This window comes from Physeter macrocephalus, chromosome 14 (genome assembly GCF_002837175.3).
Source record: "Physeter macrocephalus isolate SW-GA chromosome 14, ASM283717v5, whole genome shotgun sequence".
In the NCBI taxonomy this organism is placed as follows: domain Eukaryota; kingdom Metazoa; phylum Chordata; class Mammalia; order Artiodactyla; family Physeteridae; genus Physeter; species Physeter macrocephalus.
Genome location: NC_041227.1, coordinates 44,490,275 through 44,509,267, shown reverse-complemented (window position 1 = coordinate 44,509,267; position 18,993 = coordinate 44,490,275). Strand labels below are relative to the sequence as shown.

General features: G+C 44.5%; 2 protein-coding genes and 1 long non-coding RNA gene across 9 annotated transcripts in view; 2 read left to right on the top strand and 1 right to left on the bottom strand.

Moving 5' to 3' along the window:
• RIN2 (Ras and Rab interactor 2) overlaps nt 1-3,997 on the top strand; it is a 238,228-nt gene extending 234,231 nt beyond the window's left edge. For all 4 annotated transcript variants that reach the window (XM_028498655.1, XM_007120897.3, XM_028498657.2 and 1 more), the window contains one exon: nt 2,126-3,997. In XM_028498655.1, the coding sequence (XP_028354456.1) occupies nt 2,126-2,449 (324 nt within the window). In that variant the 3' untranslated portion in view covers nt 2,450-3,997. The remainder of the gene's footprint in view (nt 1-2,125) is intronic.
• Nucleotides 3,998-4,085: 88 nt separating this feature from the next.
• Nucleotides 4,086-14,634, bottom strand: LOC114487631 (uncharacterized). Of its 3 annotated transcripts, none has more exons than XR_003682841.2 (4): nt 14,488-14,634; nt 7,160-7,373; nt 6,213-6,408; nt 4,086-5,033 (listed from the first exon to the last, which is right to left on the bottom strand). It is a non-coding gene; the product is annotated as an uncharacterized lncRNA (long non-coding RNA). The 3 variants fall into 3 exon arrangements; XR_003682842.2 differs by having other exon boundaries at nt 4,086-4,599; nt 14,488-14,633; XR_008619136.1 differs by lacking the exon at nt 14,488-14,634 and adding an exon at nt 8,289-8,361.
• A 2,970-nt stretch (nt 14,635-17,604) lies between these two features.
• Nucleotides 17,605-18,993, top strand: part of NAA20 (N-alpha-acetyltransferase 20, NatB catalytic subunit) — a 25,381-nt gene continuing 23,992 nt past the window's right edge. Inside the window, exon 1 of one of the 2 annotated variants that reach the window (XM_024123305.3) lies at nt 17,605-17,940. In XM_024123305.3, the coding sequence (XP_023979073.1) occupies nt 17,888-17,940 (53 nt within the window). In that variant the 5' untranslated portion in view covers nt 17,605-17,887. The remainder of the gene's footprint in view (nt 17,941-18,993) is intronic. The other variant, XM_024123303.3, reaches the window with a different exon arrangement.

The window sequence follows — 18,993 nt, the reverse complement described above, 5'->3', positions numbered from 1 at the left end:
CTGAGGCTGCGCGTCCGGAGCCTGTGCTCCGCAACGGGAGAGGCCACAGCAGTGAGAGGCCCGCGGACCGCAAAAAAAAAAAAAAAAAAATTGTAAACCCCGACCGTGCTTTGTGTCCATGTGCCACGTGGTGAATTTCCAAGCGGGACAGATTTGCTCCATGTCCAGATTCACCTTCCTCGCCCTTTTTGCCTTTTTAATGCTCTGAAAACACTCAGAAGTTACATTTGGTTTAAAGCCACCCATCGTGGAAAGGCAGGGTCAGCAATGTTTTCTCCAAGATAGGAGTATTCCCAGAAATTCCTTCCCAGGCACATAAATCTAAGGAGCAAGAAGGCATACCGTGCGCCCCCCACCCCTTGGATTGTTGAAGAACCGTCCACGTGTTGAGCGATTTAGCATCCACAGGCCCTTGGAATGTGGCGACCGTTGGCCATCTGGGGAGGGCGTTCCTAAGGCCACACAGCCTCTGGGGAGAAGAACGGAGGAAGGGAAAGAAGAAGGGATAAAAACACATCCTTCCACCTCCCCACCTGCCATTAGCCCCTTCCCCCGGTCCCCTCTCTCCATCTGGAGCGTCTAACCTAGAACCCCCAGAGTGCATGCCTTGTGCACACCCCTCCGTACTGGCCTCACTCACCTCAGAGATGCACATCTTCTAAGAACAGACCCAAGATGGGAATTGTCAGCACTCAGCTTGGCTGTAGAAGCCAAAGCCAGGAAGCAAAGCTGCACTTGGAACTCCTAAGTCAGGGTCACAAACACACACATCTGCTCACCCTGGAGAGGCAGCACACCTCACCTCAGTGGTGGAGACACCAGAACACTGGCCCTGCCACTCGCTCGCTGTGTGGCCTTGGGCAAGTTCCTTAACCTCTCTGTGCCTCAGTTTCTTCACTGATCAAACAGGGATAGTGTAGGCCTCCTTCACAAGGTTTTTTTTAGGAGTCAGTAAGTAAATGCATACCATGTACAGGCCATGTGCTGAGGGGGCGGTATGGGAGAGGAGGAGTTGGTGAAACTGGGCTTGTGTGTACCCGAAGGTGCCCTGAAATGTTCCAGTTCAAGAGCGTCGGTGTTATCATCCGTGTGCAGGGTGCACTGGCCCTCCCAAGAGCTCTCTTTTCTATCATCTGAGGAAACCCTCAGGGTAACCGTGTAGGAACCCCGGCAGGGAGCCCCACTCCCCATTACTCCGGAGTAGGGCGGCCAGATTTCGAAAAGGAAGATGTATTTCTTTTCTGTCTGAAAATCAGATTTAACTGGGCGTTCCCTATTTTATCTGGTAACCCCACTCCTGAGGAAGTAGAACTGCAGACTGACCCAGGGCCACAGAATCTCAGAGAGCCGGGCAGGAGCCTGGGATGCCCCGCACCTCGTCCGGGCCCCGGGTCTGTTCTGTTCCGTGAAGCCGCTCACCTGGTGCTGTTCACGATCCGGGGCCTGCAAACACCCCCCAGCCTGCAGCCCCCATCTCCACGGCACCGCCCTGCACCCAGATGCGCCCTGCATCTCCCAGGCCTTTCCACAGAATCCACAACCCCTGCCGACTTTCCCACACAGCACTCAGAGCCACCTTGTGTTGGGTTGAACCATGTGAAATTGCCAGTGGGGGAGGGGAAGGATGGTCAACCGTCTGCAGTATTTCGTGGTCCAGCCTAACGCCATCGCCCCTGCTTAGGCTTCATAAAAAGGAGTCCACAGCGAATAGAGCGTGTGCTCTTGTGCCTACATATGTTAATGTGTCTCCTGCTCCTGACTCCTGGCTCTTCTGACATTGGTTTGTTTTTCAAGCTGGGAATAAACCCAGCGTCAGATCTGGTTGACACTCTTAACCAGGGATTTCTCAGCCCAGCTTTATGAGAGGGACTGAAAGGTGAGAGCAGGGTTGAATGGACTTCCTCCTGCTTCTTGCATTGAGGACGAATTAAAGGCCATACAGTTGTGCTCCCCACCATCCCGTTTCACATCAGCCTCTTTCCCTGTACTTGGGGGCCTCGTGTCCTGACCCTGGACGTCCCGGCGAGGCTCACCTGTGAGGCCTCTCCCTGGCATCCCCCGGCTCACCTGCACCATCTCGCTTCCTCTTCTGACGCCACCCCTGCACCTCTCTTTCCACCTGCAGAATTACCTCCGGGTTGCATTCCAGGACGTCAACAGTGGCTGCACAGGAAAGACCCTCCTTGTGAGGCCTTACGTCACCACGGAGGACGTGTGTCAGCTCTGTGCCGAGAAGTTCAAGGTGGCCGACCCCGAGGAATACAGCCTCTTCCTCTTCGTGGACGAAACGTGGCAGCAGCTGGCAGAGGACACATACCCTCAGAAAATCAAGGCTGAGCTGCACAGCCGGCCACAGTCCCACGTCTTCCACTTTGTCTACAAGCGCATCAAGAAGGATCCTTATGGCGTCATCTTCCAGAACGGGGAAGAAGAGCTCACCGCCTCCTAGGAGACACGCGAGGCTTCCCAGTGGCGCATCCAAAGAGGGGAGTTAGGAACCTGGCCTCTGGCTTCCGCGTGCTTGTGCTTGAAAAGCAGTCACCTCCTTGGGGACTGCTCGGTTCAGTGACGGAGCCATCCACAGGCCAACTTGGCCAAGGGCACCTTTAGCCACGACGCCCAAGCACAGTAGCTGAGGTTCATGAAACAGTAGGATCCGTCCTTCAGAGATGGAGAACTGCATCTGATGGTTCAGGTGTCCCGAGATCGTTTGCTGCCTACCCCCAGCCAGGTACTGGGTTGGCTCACGTGTATGTATACGTACTGAGTAAACATTTAAGGTACAAGCTCTTCTCTTGAGTTCAACAGCAGGCGTTTGACAAGACTGTCCGATGCAGTGCATCAAGGACCTCTCAGTTCAGTGGGTGCCTCCATCCTTTCCTTCCTTTCTTCTTTTTTTTTTTTTTTTTTTTTTTACAAAGAGCCTTTGCGTTTTTATATATTTCATAGAAATTTTTATAGCAGTTGCAGGTAAACTGTCAGGATTGGTTTTTAAAATATTTTTGTAACTTTAAGATATTCTATAATTATGCATGTGATTTTAACATTTAATATGCAAAAAGAAATCTCTTGCTGGATTTGAGAGTATTGCATTTTAAAAGTCTCTCTTCTGTAACTGGATGTTTGGGCAACTTTGTGGGGAGAGACTGCTGGGTTTCTTACAGCGATGTATGACTGACACTGGCCACAGAATGCCTTTGGAAATCCGACGTACTGTTATTACCTTGTTCACGCTCAGTGGTATCGCGTTGTTTTGTGTTTTCACCAAGTGATGCTGGGGATCAGGAAAGAAATGAATGTAGAGAGAGGTCGAGAGGGAAATACAGACTCTAACAGAGGACTAAGGGGTGGAGTCTGCTGGTTCAGGCTCCTTGAAGGAAGTGGGAAAAGGAGATAAAAGGAACCACCTATGCTGAAAATACTGTAAATATACAGTGAGATTGGCAAAATCTGTCCCATGTTATTTGCTTTCGGAAGCAATTTTGAAAACCCCACGAGGAAAACAAAAAAATAAGAACACCACTTTTTTTTTTTTCCTTTTCCACATAAATGAAAACTAACAGCATCAAATTATTTTGGGCAGAAACCACGTATTGTGAGTTTCATTGAGTTAAATAAATGCCATTTGGAAAGGAGTTTGCAAATGCACCAAAAAGCCCATCTGTGTTGTAGAATGTGTGGCAAAGTTAAATTTCTGTTTTACGAAACCTGTTTGGGTGGGGCCTGGGGAGGTGCAGTTTGCACAGAGGATGAGGGTCTCATAGCAACGTAACAAAGGTAGTTACAAAAACATGTTATTGTACTGTGTAAGGATGCGTAGTCATCTAATTTTGTTGGCTTTGTACCTTGTACCTTTTTAAGCTTTTGCTGTACATCTGGAACCCTCAACACATACTGTGTTGTACTTCCTTTTGTAAATGACTTTTTTAATGGAATTTTGCACATAATACATTGTAATACTGTGCGATAATCATGTGTGAAAATAATTCTTGAAATATTCTTCAGTTGTCTTTTTCCTTTGAGAAGCAGAATGTGATTATGCACCAGAGAATGTTATGTAAATCTGGAACCCACGCCAGTGTTTGTGGTTAGATAATCCATAGAGAGGAAACAGAAAAGTTGAAATTTTTTCAGCAAACTCATGTTCTGATAGGAGCAGAATGAAAAGATCGCATTCTAACCTGAAAGGATTTGGTGTTATCTGGGACAGTCCTTGGCTTAGTTGGACCAAGAGAACATCACAGCTAATCAGAAGAGCCCTGCAGACACTCCACCCTGTTTTTTGTTTGTTTGTTTGTTTGTTTATGTAACCTCCCCCCCAACTGAGAGTTCAGGGCTGTTTCAAAATCAACACAGCCGAGGCTGGCCTTTTCCTGGTGCTTGGCAATGACTTGATAGGTCCTTGTTGACTGAACGGAACTTTCTAACCCGTCAGTAGGCTGGATGCTTAAAGATCAGAACTGTGGCTGAGCCGACTGCCTGCTTTGCGTATTTACAATGAATTCAGAGTGACCATTCAGTCCCTGTAGTTTAAGGTCATCACGCTCTCCTTTGTCCTCCGAAGTCAGTATGCTGCTGACATAAAGCGGGTCACTGTGCCTGAATGGGAGACAGCCGGAGTAAACTTCAGTGAGAACAAAATAGGACGCTAGTGCGAGGAGAAGAAAACATCACAAGACAGTCCCTGGTTTTGTCGTTGGGCAATGTTTCCAGGCTAAAATTACAGCTTCACATGCGTCTTCACTTTTTTCCCCACGCTGACATTTCTCACTTCTCAAATTGCCAGGAAACAGATTTTGGGGCAGTTTGGAAGAAATAAGAGGAGAGTAAAAATATACATGCTGGGTGGAGGGAGAGGAAAATGTATTTCCAAATCTAAAAATATAAAAGTTGAATGCCAGCCAGAGGAAAGGATTTCTTTTTTTTTTTTTTAATGTTATATGCAGTGCCAAATATTCTCTCCTCAGGGACGCAGAATAGAAATAGAAACTGTTCGAGTAGATCAGTATCGTGTGGAAGTTACAACTTTAGATCTGTAAGGAAACACAGAAGGCAGGAAACCCAACCATGAATGCTTTCATTCATAAATGTGGCTTCACGTCTGCCGGGCATCTCTTACCTCCATCTTTAAGAGATTGGAAATGAGACAGCACTCTGATTATCAACAGCACTCAGATTATCAACAGCACTCAGATTATCAACAGCACTGCCTGCTTACTCCCTGAAGTTTGAGAGGAAGGGCTACGTACATGGGACACGGGCATTCTAATCGCCTGGCACCAAAAGTGTTGTTGGTCATTTAGTGAACCCTGATCAAGTTGGAAATAGGAGAAAATTCACATAACATGGCAGAATCCTAAAGGGATCGTAAAAAAATAGAAGAGATGGAGGGAGGAAGATCTGGAGAACACGCTCTTATTTGAAAAAGATGTTTCCCTCCAACGTGGAAGGATGGGTGGCATTTGGCACAAACATTTCCCCCATGGACAGTGACTTTGTCAGGAAGGTATGCAGGGGAAGTTTATAAAAAATTATTCAGAAAGGTCTGGGCCAATACATTTAATAAAGTAATAACAAGGATCTGCCCTCAGACCCCCACCCAGCGGGCACGTGTGCAGGGGGTCAGCTTTGATTGAACTGGAGGGTGGGGGGACGGGCACCGGACAGCTTCTTTTCTCTCGATGCTAATAAGCTAACCTTCCAGAGTGGAAGTTGCCTGAATTCTGAAGTTCTGTACGTAATAGATATTTAGAATATCATCATAAGAATGAATCTGAGTATTTCCTTCCACCGAACGCAGATCTGCTGTGGCGGATCCTGGACTCTGTCAGCCTGGAGGGGGAGGTGCTCAGGGCCAGTGGCGGGGAGAGGGACAGTGGCTGGGGTGGGCGGGTAGCGCGGATGAGGACGGGCTCAGCTCTGGGCTAAGGTTTCCTCCCAGGCCGGAGTCTATCAGACCCCGCGGCACGTCCTCGGGCCCCTGGGGAATACATCACCTCACACAGCTGAAGGCAGTTCCCCCCCCCCCCCCCCCGCCCCATTTAGCACCATTCCTTCCCTTCCCTCCCCCAGGACCCTGGGGGGCAGGTTTTAGGTTTTAATGAGCTGGGCGGGCTCTGGCCTTTCCCTGAGGCCTGTCCACGATACGCTGCTTCTCCAGTTCTACGGGAGATGCCAGGTGAGCCAGGTGCCACCACCTACACCCCGCTCACCCGGTCTGTGCCCAGGGCTCAGTGTCCGCTGGTCCTATTCCCATCAGGTTCTCAGCTTCAGCCGCTTCTTCAGCTCACCTGCAGGCCTTTAAAACCCCGAAGGCCAGGCTGCCCAGACCATCAGAATCTCTGCACGTGGGACCCAGGCAGCGACTTTTACTGAAACTTCCAAGGTGATTCTACTGTGAAATCGGGGCTGAGAAATACCAGGATAGATCAAGACACAGGTCTTAGGAGAGAAACTCACCTGAGAGAGGTAAGACTTTGTCTACAGCCCCTAACGCCTAATCAGTTACAGATTCTTGGTCTTAGTCGGCTGATTTCAGCAAACGACCATGGAAAATGTACTTGTAGCACGCCACTGTTCCGTGGAAATAGGAAGCAAGCCACATAGATGATTTTAAATTTTCTAGTAGCCACGTTTAAAAAAAAAAGAAAACCAAATGGGTGAAATCAATAGCACTATATTACAGTATTACTAATAATTTATTTTATTTTAGTAATCTATTTTATTATTTAACCCATGCTATCCGAAATATAATATTTCAACAATTAATCAATCTAAAGCGCTTCCCTGGTGGCGCAGTGGTTGAGAGTCCGCCTGCCGATGCAGGGGACGCGGGTTCGTGCCCCGGTCCGGGAAGATCCCGCATGCCGTGGAGCGTCTAAAACATTAGAGGTATTTTACACTAATTTTTTTTCATCATCTCCAAAATCTTGTGTGTATTGGGCACTTATGTCACGTCTCAGTAGCCAGATGTCAAATGCTCAGCAGCCACGGGTGACTGGTGGCTGCTATGTTGGAGAGTGCGGTTCTAGCAAATTAACTAGGAATGATTTAAGAAGCTGAACAATACAGTTATCGGTGCATATAAAATAAAACCACGTCACAGCCTCCTCTATCCACAAAACACACACATGCACACTGTCAAACAGGCACCCCTTACCAGCCGAGGTGCTAACGGCATCTCCCTCTTGGCTCCTGCGAGAGCCACAAGGCACTGAATTAATCCATGTATTGTCTTAGAACCCAGTACTCCACAAGCACATTGAATATTTGTCACTATTATCACGAGACAATCAACTTCTTCGAAAGAAAATTTTTCACCGCCGTTGTTTGTTTCTACTGACCCATTCACGTTTTTATCTGCTGGCAAGTTTCTTGTGAAAAAAGAAAGACAATAACAGGTACTAAGGTTTAATATATATAAACTATATATATCAATATACATATTATATATATTAACTATATATATCAATATATATTATATATTAACTATATAAATCAATATATATTATATATATTAACTATATATCTCTATACATTATGTTAATATATATTAACTATATATCAATGTATATATTATATATTAACTATATATATTATGTGTATATTATGTATTAACTATATATGTTAATATATATTAACTATATATCAATGTATATATTATATATTAACTATATATATTATGTGTATATTATGTATTAACTATATATGTTAATATATATTAACTATATATCAATGTATATATTATATATAAACTCTATAATGTATATATTATATATATTAACTATATGTGTTAATGTATATATTATATATATTAACTATATACGTTTATATATGTGTGTATATATATTGGGGTGGGATGCCCAGTGTGGGAGGATTAAAAATAAAGTGAATGCCATCCGTTAACTTAGTTGTCGATGATGGTGGTGTTGGAGGAGTACAGGTGTGAACTGGGAGAATATTCCCAGTGTTCCCTACTGGCCAAGAGCATCAGCAGAGCCATGGCCAGTGGTGACTATTGCCAAGAGGGGGAAAAGGGAGGAGGGAGGGAGATTGCAGGGATGGCCAGAGTGACATCCTGGGAGGAACCGGCTCTGCCCCGAGGGTGGCTACAGTAGCACTTCCCAGAAAGGAATGATTACTTAAGTAAAAGTGTAACTACAGTCAGTGATTATTGCCACAGCTTTTCCTCTTTTAATTTTATTTTTTACATTCACTTATTCATTTAGATATGTATATATACATGTCTATTATTTAACTGGATTACTCTTAAATATAATAGGCTTTACCAAAAAGAATAAGGTGTGATTTGACGTGATTTTCCTTATCTCTGATGTCTGTGCGTCCTCTTTCCTGCCAGTTCTACAAATTTTGAGAGAATGGACTCAGATTGCAGTTTTAGTCAGTTTTATCTTTTTCACTCTGTTTCTTCAGTCTACTGATATACAATCACGCACAGAACAGAAATGCATCGACAATGAACTGAAAGAATGAAAAATTGCAAAGAAAAATGAACTGCCCAAGACTCTTTAACCAATCGAAATTAAGTACACATGAACTAGCTAGGACACTGGAAAGCTTCTGCTTTTCACAAGCATGTGGAAATACAATACTTGGCAAATTGCAAAATCTCATTTCACAGATAGTTGAAGATTTTGCTGGTGAAAATGCAATCCATGGACCAAGCATAGCATCTTCCAGGAGCTCATCAGAGTCTCAGGACCCTCCCAGACCTACTGAATCAGAATCTACATTTTAACAAAATTCCCAGATGATCCACATGCACGTTACAGTTTGAGCAGTATTAGTTGAAGGCATATTTGTGTTGAGGGCATTTGTGCAGCTGATACAATTAAACTTAAGCTGCTGCTGTTAAATCTCTGGAGAAATGGAGCTTGTCACGCTAACTAAAAAAAGGCATAACCTCACTTCAAACCACCTACATGATCACAAAAGGCTTAAAATGCGGATGTCAGGAAACAAGTGCTTATCTGATGATGATTTATTCTTCTTGCTTTTATAGGGAAAAGAGACCTGAAAGGTAGGGGGAAAGACTCTGAAAATGAGGTGGGGTTGAAGAAAAAGACAGTGATTTTGCCAGGCATCTTCTTTTACCTCCAACTATGTGAGGCAAACAGAAGCTGAGTCAGAAGGTTCTTTCTGTCTGGGCCAGCTGCTCTCACATGTGTACACGTGTGTGTGTGTGTGTGTGTGCGCGTGTGTGTGCAGGGACATCATCATGTAGTCGGGATAATTAACTAGTCACACTGTCTGCACGTGATATTGGAAGTTTATGGGCTTTTCTATTTTCTGAAAGGACAGCCAACTTTCTTTTAAAGGTATTTCATTCCCTGAGAATCTGTTGTCTACAGGGCCATTTTGCTCATCGATTTTGAAAAGCAGGGAAGATAGATGTAATTAAAATGTATTTGGTGACTAAGGAGTGAATTGTTTAAAACATCTTCGGACTCAGCAGGCGGCGGCCCCAAAGGGAAAGTGCTGTGGACCCTGCAGAACCCTTGTGTTCCTCCGGACAGTGATTCCAAACAATCCTGAACCCTCCTATGCTTGCAGTGTTGTTTCATGCACGTGGTTTTGCTCTTTTTTTTTGGGGGGGGGGGGAAGGGAGGATTTGTTTTTACAAAATAAACACCACATCAAATATTCCCAGATGTATAATGAAGCAGCAATTCCTGTCCCCTCCCCCAATCCCATTTCTATTTTTAAAAATATTTTTCACTTAATGTACAATCCTTTTTTAAAAATATTTATTTATTTGGCTGTGTCAGGTCTTAGTTGCAGCATGAGGGATCTTCGTTGCGGCACGCGGGATCTTGCTGTTGCAGTGTGCGGGCTCTCTAGTTGTGGCGTGTGGGCTCTAGAGCTCACAGGCTCAGTAGTTGCGGTGCGGGGGCTTAGTTGCCCCGTGGCATGTGGGATCTTAGTTCCCCAACCAGGTATTGAACTCCCATCCCCTACACTGGAAGGTGGATTCTTAACCACTGGACCACCAGGGAAGTCCCCGAACCCCATTTCTGATGCCCCCCCCAAACAACTCCTGCAGCTCCATCTGCCATTATTTATCTGCATATTTCTTTAAAAAAATGCTTATACTGTTGCTTATTGATTTCTTTTCCAATATTAGACATTATTTACTGAGTCCACACTATGGAAAGTGAGGATTTAATCTTCTTATACCATATACATAGACATGCAATTTTTCTCCTCCAATCTCCCCAAATAATTATATAACAATCTGGATAAATTCATGTTTTTTATTATGATGGCAACATAAATATTGTTCAGAGCTAAACTATAATGCAATTGTATTTCCTTTTTGTACAACTTTTTGTTTTTCTTGGAGTTAATGATTGCTTCCATTTTTATGGTTTGTTTACTTTTAATGTACCTATCACTAATTCATTCTCAACCTCTATTCCACAGCTGAGAAATTCCTTTCAACATGATCTAATAATTCAGAATAATCTATCATTTCCTTTTATTTTTTTCATTGAGATATCCTTCCTAGAGCTGTCCTCCTGTTGTAATGTGGGTGGGCCAGTTGGTTTCTAGGACTGTGATAGAACTGTCTTCCTGGGAATTCTCCTTACCATTCTACAGAGTCAAATGTCCTATATCCTATTTCCTGGATCCTTTTTTTTCTCTTTCTTCACTCACTTCTTTGTTTTACTGGAGCACATTATTTAGAAGAATTGAAGGTGAAACGTTTGAGGCTTTTACATATTCTTCTGATTCTTCTATCATTCCTAGTGCTTGATAGTTTGACTAGGTCGAGAACTCTGTTAGAAATTTCCTCTCAGAATCTTTTTTTTTTAATTTATTAATTTATTAATTTATTTATTTTTGGCTGTGTTGGGTCTTCATTGCTGTGTGCAGGCTTTCTCTAGTTGCAGTGAGCGGGGGCTACTCTTCGTTGTGGTTCGCGGGCTACTCATTGTGGTGGCTTCTCTTGTTGCGGAGCACTGGCTCCAGGCACGCAGGCTTCAGTAGTTGTGGCATGTGGGCTCAGTATTTGTGGCTTGCGGGCTCTAGAGCTCAGGCACAGTAGTTGTGGTGCACGGGCTTAGCTGCTCTGCGGCCTGTGGGATCTTCCCGGGCCAGGGCTCAAACCCGTGTTCCCTGCATTGGCAGGCAGATTCTTAACCACTGCACCACCAGGGAAGCCCTCCTCTCAGAATCTTGTAGGTTAGAAATAATTTTTTTTTCTCTTGTCATCTAGCTTTCAGAGATGCTGGTATCTGACATCACTTGATTTCTAATCCATGCATATATGAATCTCATCTCACTTTATACCATTGGATCGTCTCCTTTCACCTTGACTGTGGGCCCAGCCAGAGGACTCACCTTGGTCAAAAGGACTCTAGTAAACAGGGTGCAAGTGGAGGTTTGAAAAGTGCTTGTGCATTGGTCTGGCCCCTTCTTGCTGCTGAGAACCCTTCCATCACCCTTGTGAACACAACAAACTAGTTTCCTAGAAGATAAGAGATTGTGTGGAGAGAAGTCCCAGCCATCCCAGGACATCCCAGACACATGAGCGAGGCCGTCTGGGATGATAAAACTAACAAGCATCCAGCTCAGACCAGAAGAACCACCCAACCAGCCCACGACTTAAGTCGCTAGATTTGGGTGATTTGTTACACAGCAAAAGCTAACTGATACACTTCCCTTCCATTTTCCAGAAGCTGTTAGAAGAGTCGCCTTATCCCTACTGTTCTCAAATTTCAAAGATGTGCCTCGATTTGGATTTTTTTTTTTCATCAGTTGTGTTGGAGACTCATCTCTTTCACTCTCTGGAAACTCATATTCTTTAATTCTGAGAACATTCCTCATATTTTCAAAATTATTATTTCTTCCCATCTATTTTCTCTTTCTGGAGTTCCTATTATTTAAATATTGGACCTGAAAACATGCCCCATTGGGTTAACAGACACTGGTGACTAACAGAATTTCTTGAGCTTGTCTTACAGAACAGCAGATAGGGGAACAGCTTGTTAAAAACCCCTCCGCTTGTGACCTGCCTTCACTGACCAAGCTCACCTTAATTATTGTTTGGCTCCCTAACCGCCCCCTATAGATAACACCTTTGAAGTAGGGGTTGCTATAGTAATGGGGGCTTAAGTTGTTTTCCAGGAACTTGGAGTCAGCTCCAGTGCAGTTGAAGCTGGGTAAGACTGGTTAGGAATGCCCACCCTAAAATTTGGCCTGCGCAGGTGTCCAGTGAAATACATCTTGACATCAGAGGGCTGAAAAACTCCACCCTCAGATTGTGCTAAATGCCTCCCTTTTTTTTTAACAGGCATCCCGTGGAAAAGTGTGTAACCCAGATACACCTGAGCACAACACCAGTTACCTCACTTTTTCTCTACCTCCAGTAACCTTTTCCCACACCTAAGACCACTCTACTCCTTTATCCCATAAATATCTCAAGCCCTTGCCTTCGGGGAGGCAGATTTGAAATTTGTTCTCCATTCTCCTTCCTTGGCTGCCTTGCAAAGAAACCTTTTCTGTGTGACAAACCTCCATGTCTTAACGTTTGGCTTGCTTCAGGTCAGGCAAATAAACCTGGCTTGGTAACAGACCTACTAGATAGCACTCCTATTTTTTTTTTCAAGCTTTAATTCCTACTTCCTGTCTCTGTGTCTTTTTCTTATACTTTCTGGGGTATTGCTTCAATTATTGAATTTTTAATTTATAATAATAACATACTTTGTTTCTGAATGTAATTTTTATAATATTTAGTTCTTTTTTTCCCTGGATGAAATATCTTATCTGTCTGTGGATCTTAGTTATAGCATTATCTTTTTAAAAAAAATCTCTGTTCATCCCACTTTTCTTTTTCTGTTTGTTTTATTCTGTCTTTTGGGTTAGAGGCTGTACTCAGATGTTCAGTGGCTTTTGATTATTCATAGTTTTGGGGGGGTGTTGGTTAATATTTACTTATTTATTTATTTTGGTTGCACCGGGTCTTAGTTGTGGCAGGCAGGCTCCTTTGTTGTGGCTTGCCGGCTCCTTAGCTGCAGCAGGCAGGTTCTGTAGTCGCGGCAGGCAGGCTTCTTAGTTGCGGTACACATGTGGGATCTAGTTCCCTGACCAGGGATCAAACCTGGGCCCCCTGCATTGGGAGCACGGGGTCTTGTCCACTGTACCACCAGGGAAGTCCCGATTATTCATAATTAAATGTAAAGCACCACAAAGCTTCTTGGAAGCTGTGTATATTGTCAGAGTTTGTGAACTGGTGGCCCTCCCTTTAGGGTGACCATGACGCAACCTGGTCATTTTATTGGAAGGATGAAAAATGTGAATATCTATGGGGCTTTTCTCTTGGGTCAGGCGATTTCCCCAGGAAAAGTTCTCCAGTACCCTACTGGGGGTTGCAGGGTGGGGTTAAATCTCACTGCCAGCATTCTGGGACCTACATAGGGCAGGGCCAATGTGCCAGCTCTTACTTAACCCTGATTTCCAATGCGGTGGTCTGGAACGTAGGGGACACGGGTTCGATCCCTGGTCCGGGAAGACCCCACATGCCACGGAGAAACTAAGCCCGTGAGCCACAGCTACTGAGCCCGTGTGCCACAACTACTGAAGCCCATGCACCTAGAGCCCTTGCTGTGCAGCAAGAGAGGCCACTGCAATGAGAAGCCCGCGCACCACAATGAAGAGTAGCCCCCGCTCGCCGCAACTAGAGAAAGCCCGCGCGCAGCAACGAAGACCCAATGCAGCCAAAAATAAATAAATTTATGAAAAAAATCATAATATAAAACATTAATTTATCCAAAATGTTATATAATTATTTGGGGAGATTGGCGAAGAAAAATTGCATGTCTATGTATATGGTATAAGAAGATTAAATCTTCACCTTCTGTAGTATGGACTGTGCTTTGAGAACTTGGGAACACAGCTTCCTGTGCCTCTCCAGGGAGTAAGGCTGTCCTCTTCTCGCTGCCGTTGTCCCTGCCTTGTCTGAATCCTGAGCCTCAGCAGATTCTGCACTGGGAATCCATTGCCTTGCCCCTTGGCTTTTCATCCTGTAGTTGCTGAACTCTCAGCTTGCTTCTGTCTGCTAAATGAGTTTACTAGCATCTGTAACTGTGCGGCTAGTTCTCATCGGCTATTGACTCCGTCTCCATTCTCTTTGTTCTTATGAATTTATGCCTTTAAAAAGTTTTTAAATTCTCTTTTCTTCTCATCTTAAGTGAGGTGTTGATAGGAAGCTCATGTGTGCAGCTCATCTTGTTTCACTGAAACCTGTAGTCAGCTTTTCCTATGAGTGGTGAGTGCTTTTGTACAAGCTAAACTAAAAATTTACCCAAACTAAAAATAATTGATTACATGGGTGGTTGGAGTCGATGCATCTATCTGACCCACTTATTTTATAAAGAAATAAATTTTTTATCTGAAGGCGACTACCCATCCCAGCCGTTTCATTGTCAAGCACATTGCCAAGGATTTATCAAAATATATACTTACTGGGCACTTTGTCTTTTCCACTTGATCTGAAGGAAAAGAAACAGAGTAGCAAGGGATGAAACGCCAAGCTCTTTGCTTGTTTAAATGTCAGAATGTTGCCACAGTGAATGATGGATGAGAGCCTGGGTCAGCACTATTTACAGAAGAGCACATGATGTTTTGTCTCAATGAGCAGGAAGATGTTTTGTGATAAAATGTGGTAAAAGCTTGTCGTTTTTTCCAACTAAGCAGTAAAAGGAAGTACACGATGTAAAATGATCAATGAGAAGCTCTGAGTCATCAGTAACATAGGAAAATGTGCAGCTGGGACACGAACAGTGTTTCTTCTGCAGGTTAAAAATAAGATTGAATGCGCTGAAACAGAAAGCAGTAACAGCATGGCCTAGGAGCCCAAGTAACTATGGGACTCCAAGGCATTTAAATGTAGTTCGTGCTTTTTAAAGTTACTGAGTGGTGGGGACAATGAGGTAAACCGTTGATTTACCTCATTGTGATTCTATTTTCTTTAGAGTCAGGTTTATTAAGATATAACTTACATACAGTAAAATTCACTCTTTTCAGTGTACGTTCTATGAATTTTGACAGATCCATTCAGTGATGGAGTCACCACCGTGATCAGTCCCATAAAACTCTCCCCTAATTTCCTTCTGTTCCCCAACCCCAGCCCCTGCAACCAATGATCTGTTTTCTGTTCCTGAAATTCTCTCCTTTCCAGTTTATCATATAAATGGGATCATACAGTAGACAGAATTTTGATTCTGGCTTAAATATTTCTGTACAGGTTTTTGTGGGAACATAAGTTTTCATTTCTCTGGGATAAATGCCCAGGAGTGCAAGCTGGGCTTAAATGGTAGTTGCATATTTAGTTTTTAAAGAAACCACCAAACTGTTCCAGAGAGGCTGTGCCACTTTACATTCCCACTGGTTATGTGGAAGTGATTCAGCTTTGATTTTTTTTTTTCTTTTTTTTGTAAATTTGTGTTAAACTGCTGAAACTGTCAAAGATTTACTCAGGTTAAAATGTATGCACTTTTAAGAATGTTTTCTTTCTGGAAGTGTCATGACTAATCTCACTGCAATAAAAAAACTAAGTCACTCCCAAAAGGGAAAACAAAAATCATGCTGGCCTTACTCTGTTCCCCCAGAAACTTTAAACACCAGGGAAAAAATGGAATAATGATGTTTACAAAGTTCTTGGCTGGGAGAGAACATGGGATCCCTGAATATCCAGCCAATATTCTAATCAGGCATCTCACAGACTAAGGAGCTCTGGGAACAGAGCAGCATCCCCGCGGGACCCCTGGAAAACAAAGCAAAGCAAAGCAAAACAAAAAGAAAATACTATAATGAAATCCAGCCAACCCATAAATGAATCGAAATGAAGAATAGAACGAGAAAATTGTAATAAAAAAATGGCAGTGCGCATTACATCCACTCAATTATAGACAGAAATCAAACAACTGGAGGATGCAGAGTTGTAACACAGATGTATATGTAAGTTCTGAAAAGTAACAATAATAAAAGCAACATAATCAGGAGACTAGGGCAGAGCAGACAAAGATCATTACAAAGATCATTATAGCTTTCATTACAAAGAGACAATAGTGCCCTAAATGGAAACTTATGATAAAAAATACTTCGATCTCAACGATTTTCATTAAGATGTTGAAAACACATATACTATATATGACGTAATATAATATATATCTTAGGCATTAAAGGAAACTTTTAGGTACCCTTATTTCTTTGGTAGTCAGCAATCTATTTAGTTTTAACTCAGTTCATTTGGAAATGACCACAAAAAAAAAAAAAAAAAAAGACTGGGTGTCCTGCCAGGTATACTGCGCAGTGAATACTAACCAGCTGTACATCTATTTATAAATACATTTCAGCATTCCTGATTGCCTTGTGCAGTTTAAATTCTCCTTTGAACCGATTGCAACATCTTACTGGTTCTTTCATAATAAATGAGTTGAAATCTTTGTCATGTGTTCATTTCATATTTGTATGAGAATCACAAATTTACCTTTTCTAAAAATTATCTTTTAGCATTCATTTAATGTAGCACATTGGGGGCAGTTGGTGGTGGTGGGATGAACTGGGAGATTGGGATTGACATCTATACACTAATATGTATTAAATGGATAGCTAATAAGAACCTGCTGTGTAAAAAACTAAATAAAATGAAATTCAAAAAAAAATGTAGCACATTGGGTTTTCCTGATAGGAAATTGTCTCTGAAATTTCTCCCTGTTGAAACACCTGGCAGGCAGGTGAGCTTATGATGTCAGTCTGCCCTCCTGGAGCATTTGTAGAAACCTTGGACATGCGTTCGTGCCCCAGGGACTGTTACATGCCTCTGTTATTGGGCTTTTGGAACAATGCCTGGAGCTGAGCTTGGACCTTGGTGGGGGGGGGCGTCTTTCTTGGGCGGCCTGCCTACTTCCTCTGTCATCGCTCTCTCTACCTGCCCTGCCTGGGCCACACATCTGGGCAGGGGCTGCTGAGATTCCTGTGGGGCAAGTAGGGCCCCAGGGCAGTTAAGAGCTGTGAGGGCTTTGAATTTAGACTTCAGTTATGTGGGTTGGTTTGACCTCTGCAACCTGTCCCCCAGGACTTTAACTTTATTTAAATAACTTAAATTTACATTTGAAAACTGATATTCCATTCAGTTATTTGAAAACTTAGCATGACTGGAACCATTTGGGTACCCACTTTTTAACCATACATTTTATGAAATCTAAATACAGAACAAGAATTTCCTATGACAGGTTAGCTCCTGGATTGAAATATGCTGCAAATGTAAAATACAAGATTTCAAAGACTTAGCACCAAAAAAAAAAAGCAAAACATTACGTTAGTTTTTTTTTCTACTGATTACATGTGAAGTGATATTTTTGATATACTGGGTAAAATAATATATATATAATTGCAATTAATTTCACCTTTCTTTTATGCTGTGAAACATGATACTAGAAAATTTGCGATCACATGCATGGTTGTCATCACTGGGACAGGACGCTCTGGACCGTGAATTCTCCCATCCCTCTCCGCTTCCTTCCTCATTTGCCGGGCGGCACCAAGTGGTCCTGAACCCCGCTTTTCTGCTTTGGGTTCCTAACCCCTGGCAGCGTCTTGTCTTCTTCCCGGGGGATCACTCTGCCTGCTTTCCCCTGTCACTCCAAGGAGGGGTTTTGAGGTTCTGAGAGGGAAGACCCCAGACTTTACAGGCTTTCCCGGCCTTGGCCGCCAGAGGGCGCTGCGTCGCCGCCGCCGTTGCTAAGCAAGTCTTGGCCCGGAAGCAGTTTCCCATCCCGCCCCGGGACTGCTGCGCGCCAGACAACTTCCGGTGGGGCGGGCGCCGAGTTGGCGGCCAGCAAGCTCCCGGGGCGGCGGCGCGATGACCACTCTCCGGGCCTTTACGTGCGACGACCTGTTCCGCTTCAACAACATGTGAGTGAGGCGCGCCCGGGCCCAGATGCCGCCGGCGCGTCCCCGGGGCTGTGGGGGGAGGGGGCCGGGCGGACGTGCGGACGCCCCGCTGACCTTGGCCGGGCGGCCGTCCTCTCGCAGCCCTGCGCGCGGTTTGGGCGCTTCTCGGGGGCTGGGGGCGCCGGGCGGGGCGAGGGGCGCCTCTCAGGGGACGGGGCGGGGGGCGCCGGCCCGGCTCTGACCCCCGGCTCCGGCCCGCGTTCCCCTCCGGGCGGGGGCTGTAGTGGCGAAGTTTCCTTGTATCCGCGCGGGGTAACACTGTGGCCCCGTCCAGGGCCCGGCGGGTTTGCGCGTCTCGTTACTGTTGCTGCGCATCCCGGCGGGGGCACTGCTGCGGGAGGCCCAGGGTGTGCACGTTCCTTCGTCCGAGTTAAGTTAAGGACTGTGACTTGCAGCTACCATTTTTTTTTTAAGTTTTATTATGAAAGTTTCTGAACACTTAAAAAGTTGATAGAATTGTACCGTGAACACGTGTAGACTATCAGCTGGACTCTACCGTTAACATTTCGCTACATTGGCTTCATCATATTTCTGTCCACCCACCCATCCATCCATGCACCCACCAATCCCAGACCCAGTTTAAACACCCCGGGGCAGTTATGTGAAAACTAAGGACCAGAGAGTTCAGATTCAAGTGTCAGGAGGATGGAAAGAACTTGAGATGAGGTGGCTAGAAACATTCAAAGAGGGGCTGAGCCTTGGAAGATGGGTAAGTGTTGACAGGGGTGAGGAAGGAGGTTCTGGAGGAGGAAGCAGGTGCGGGCGTGGCCGACACCTGGGAGGTGAGTGATGGTAGGAGGGGGTTTCTGTAACTCAGCGGTCAGAGAAACTGGTGAGACTGGACTTCCGCTCCACTATTGGGGGAACTTTCTGTGGGGCCTCTCCCAGTCGGAGCAGTGTAACTAAGGCGACTGTTGAGGGCTCGCTGTGCCTGGCACTGGAGTAACCCATTTTCTCCTGACAATTCTGTGAAGTAGCTGCCCTTCTCATCCCCAGTTTTGTTTTTTTTTTTTT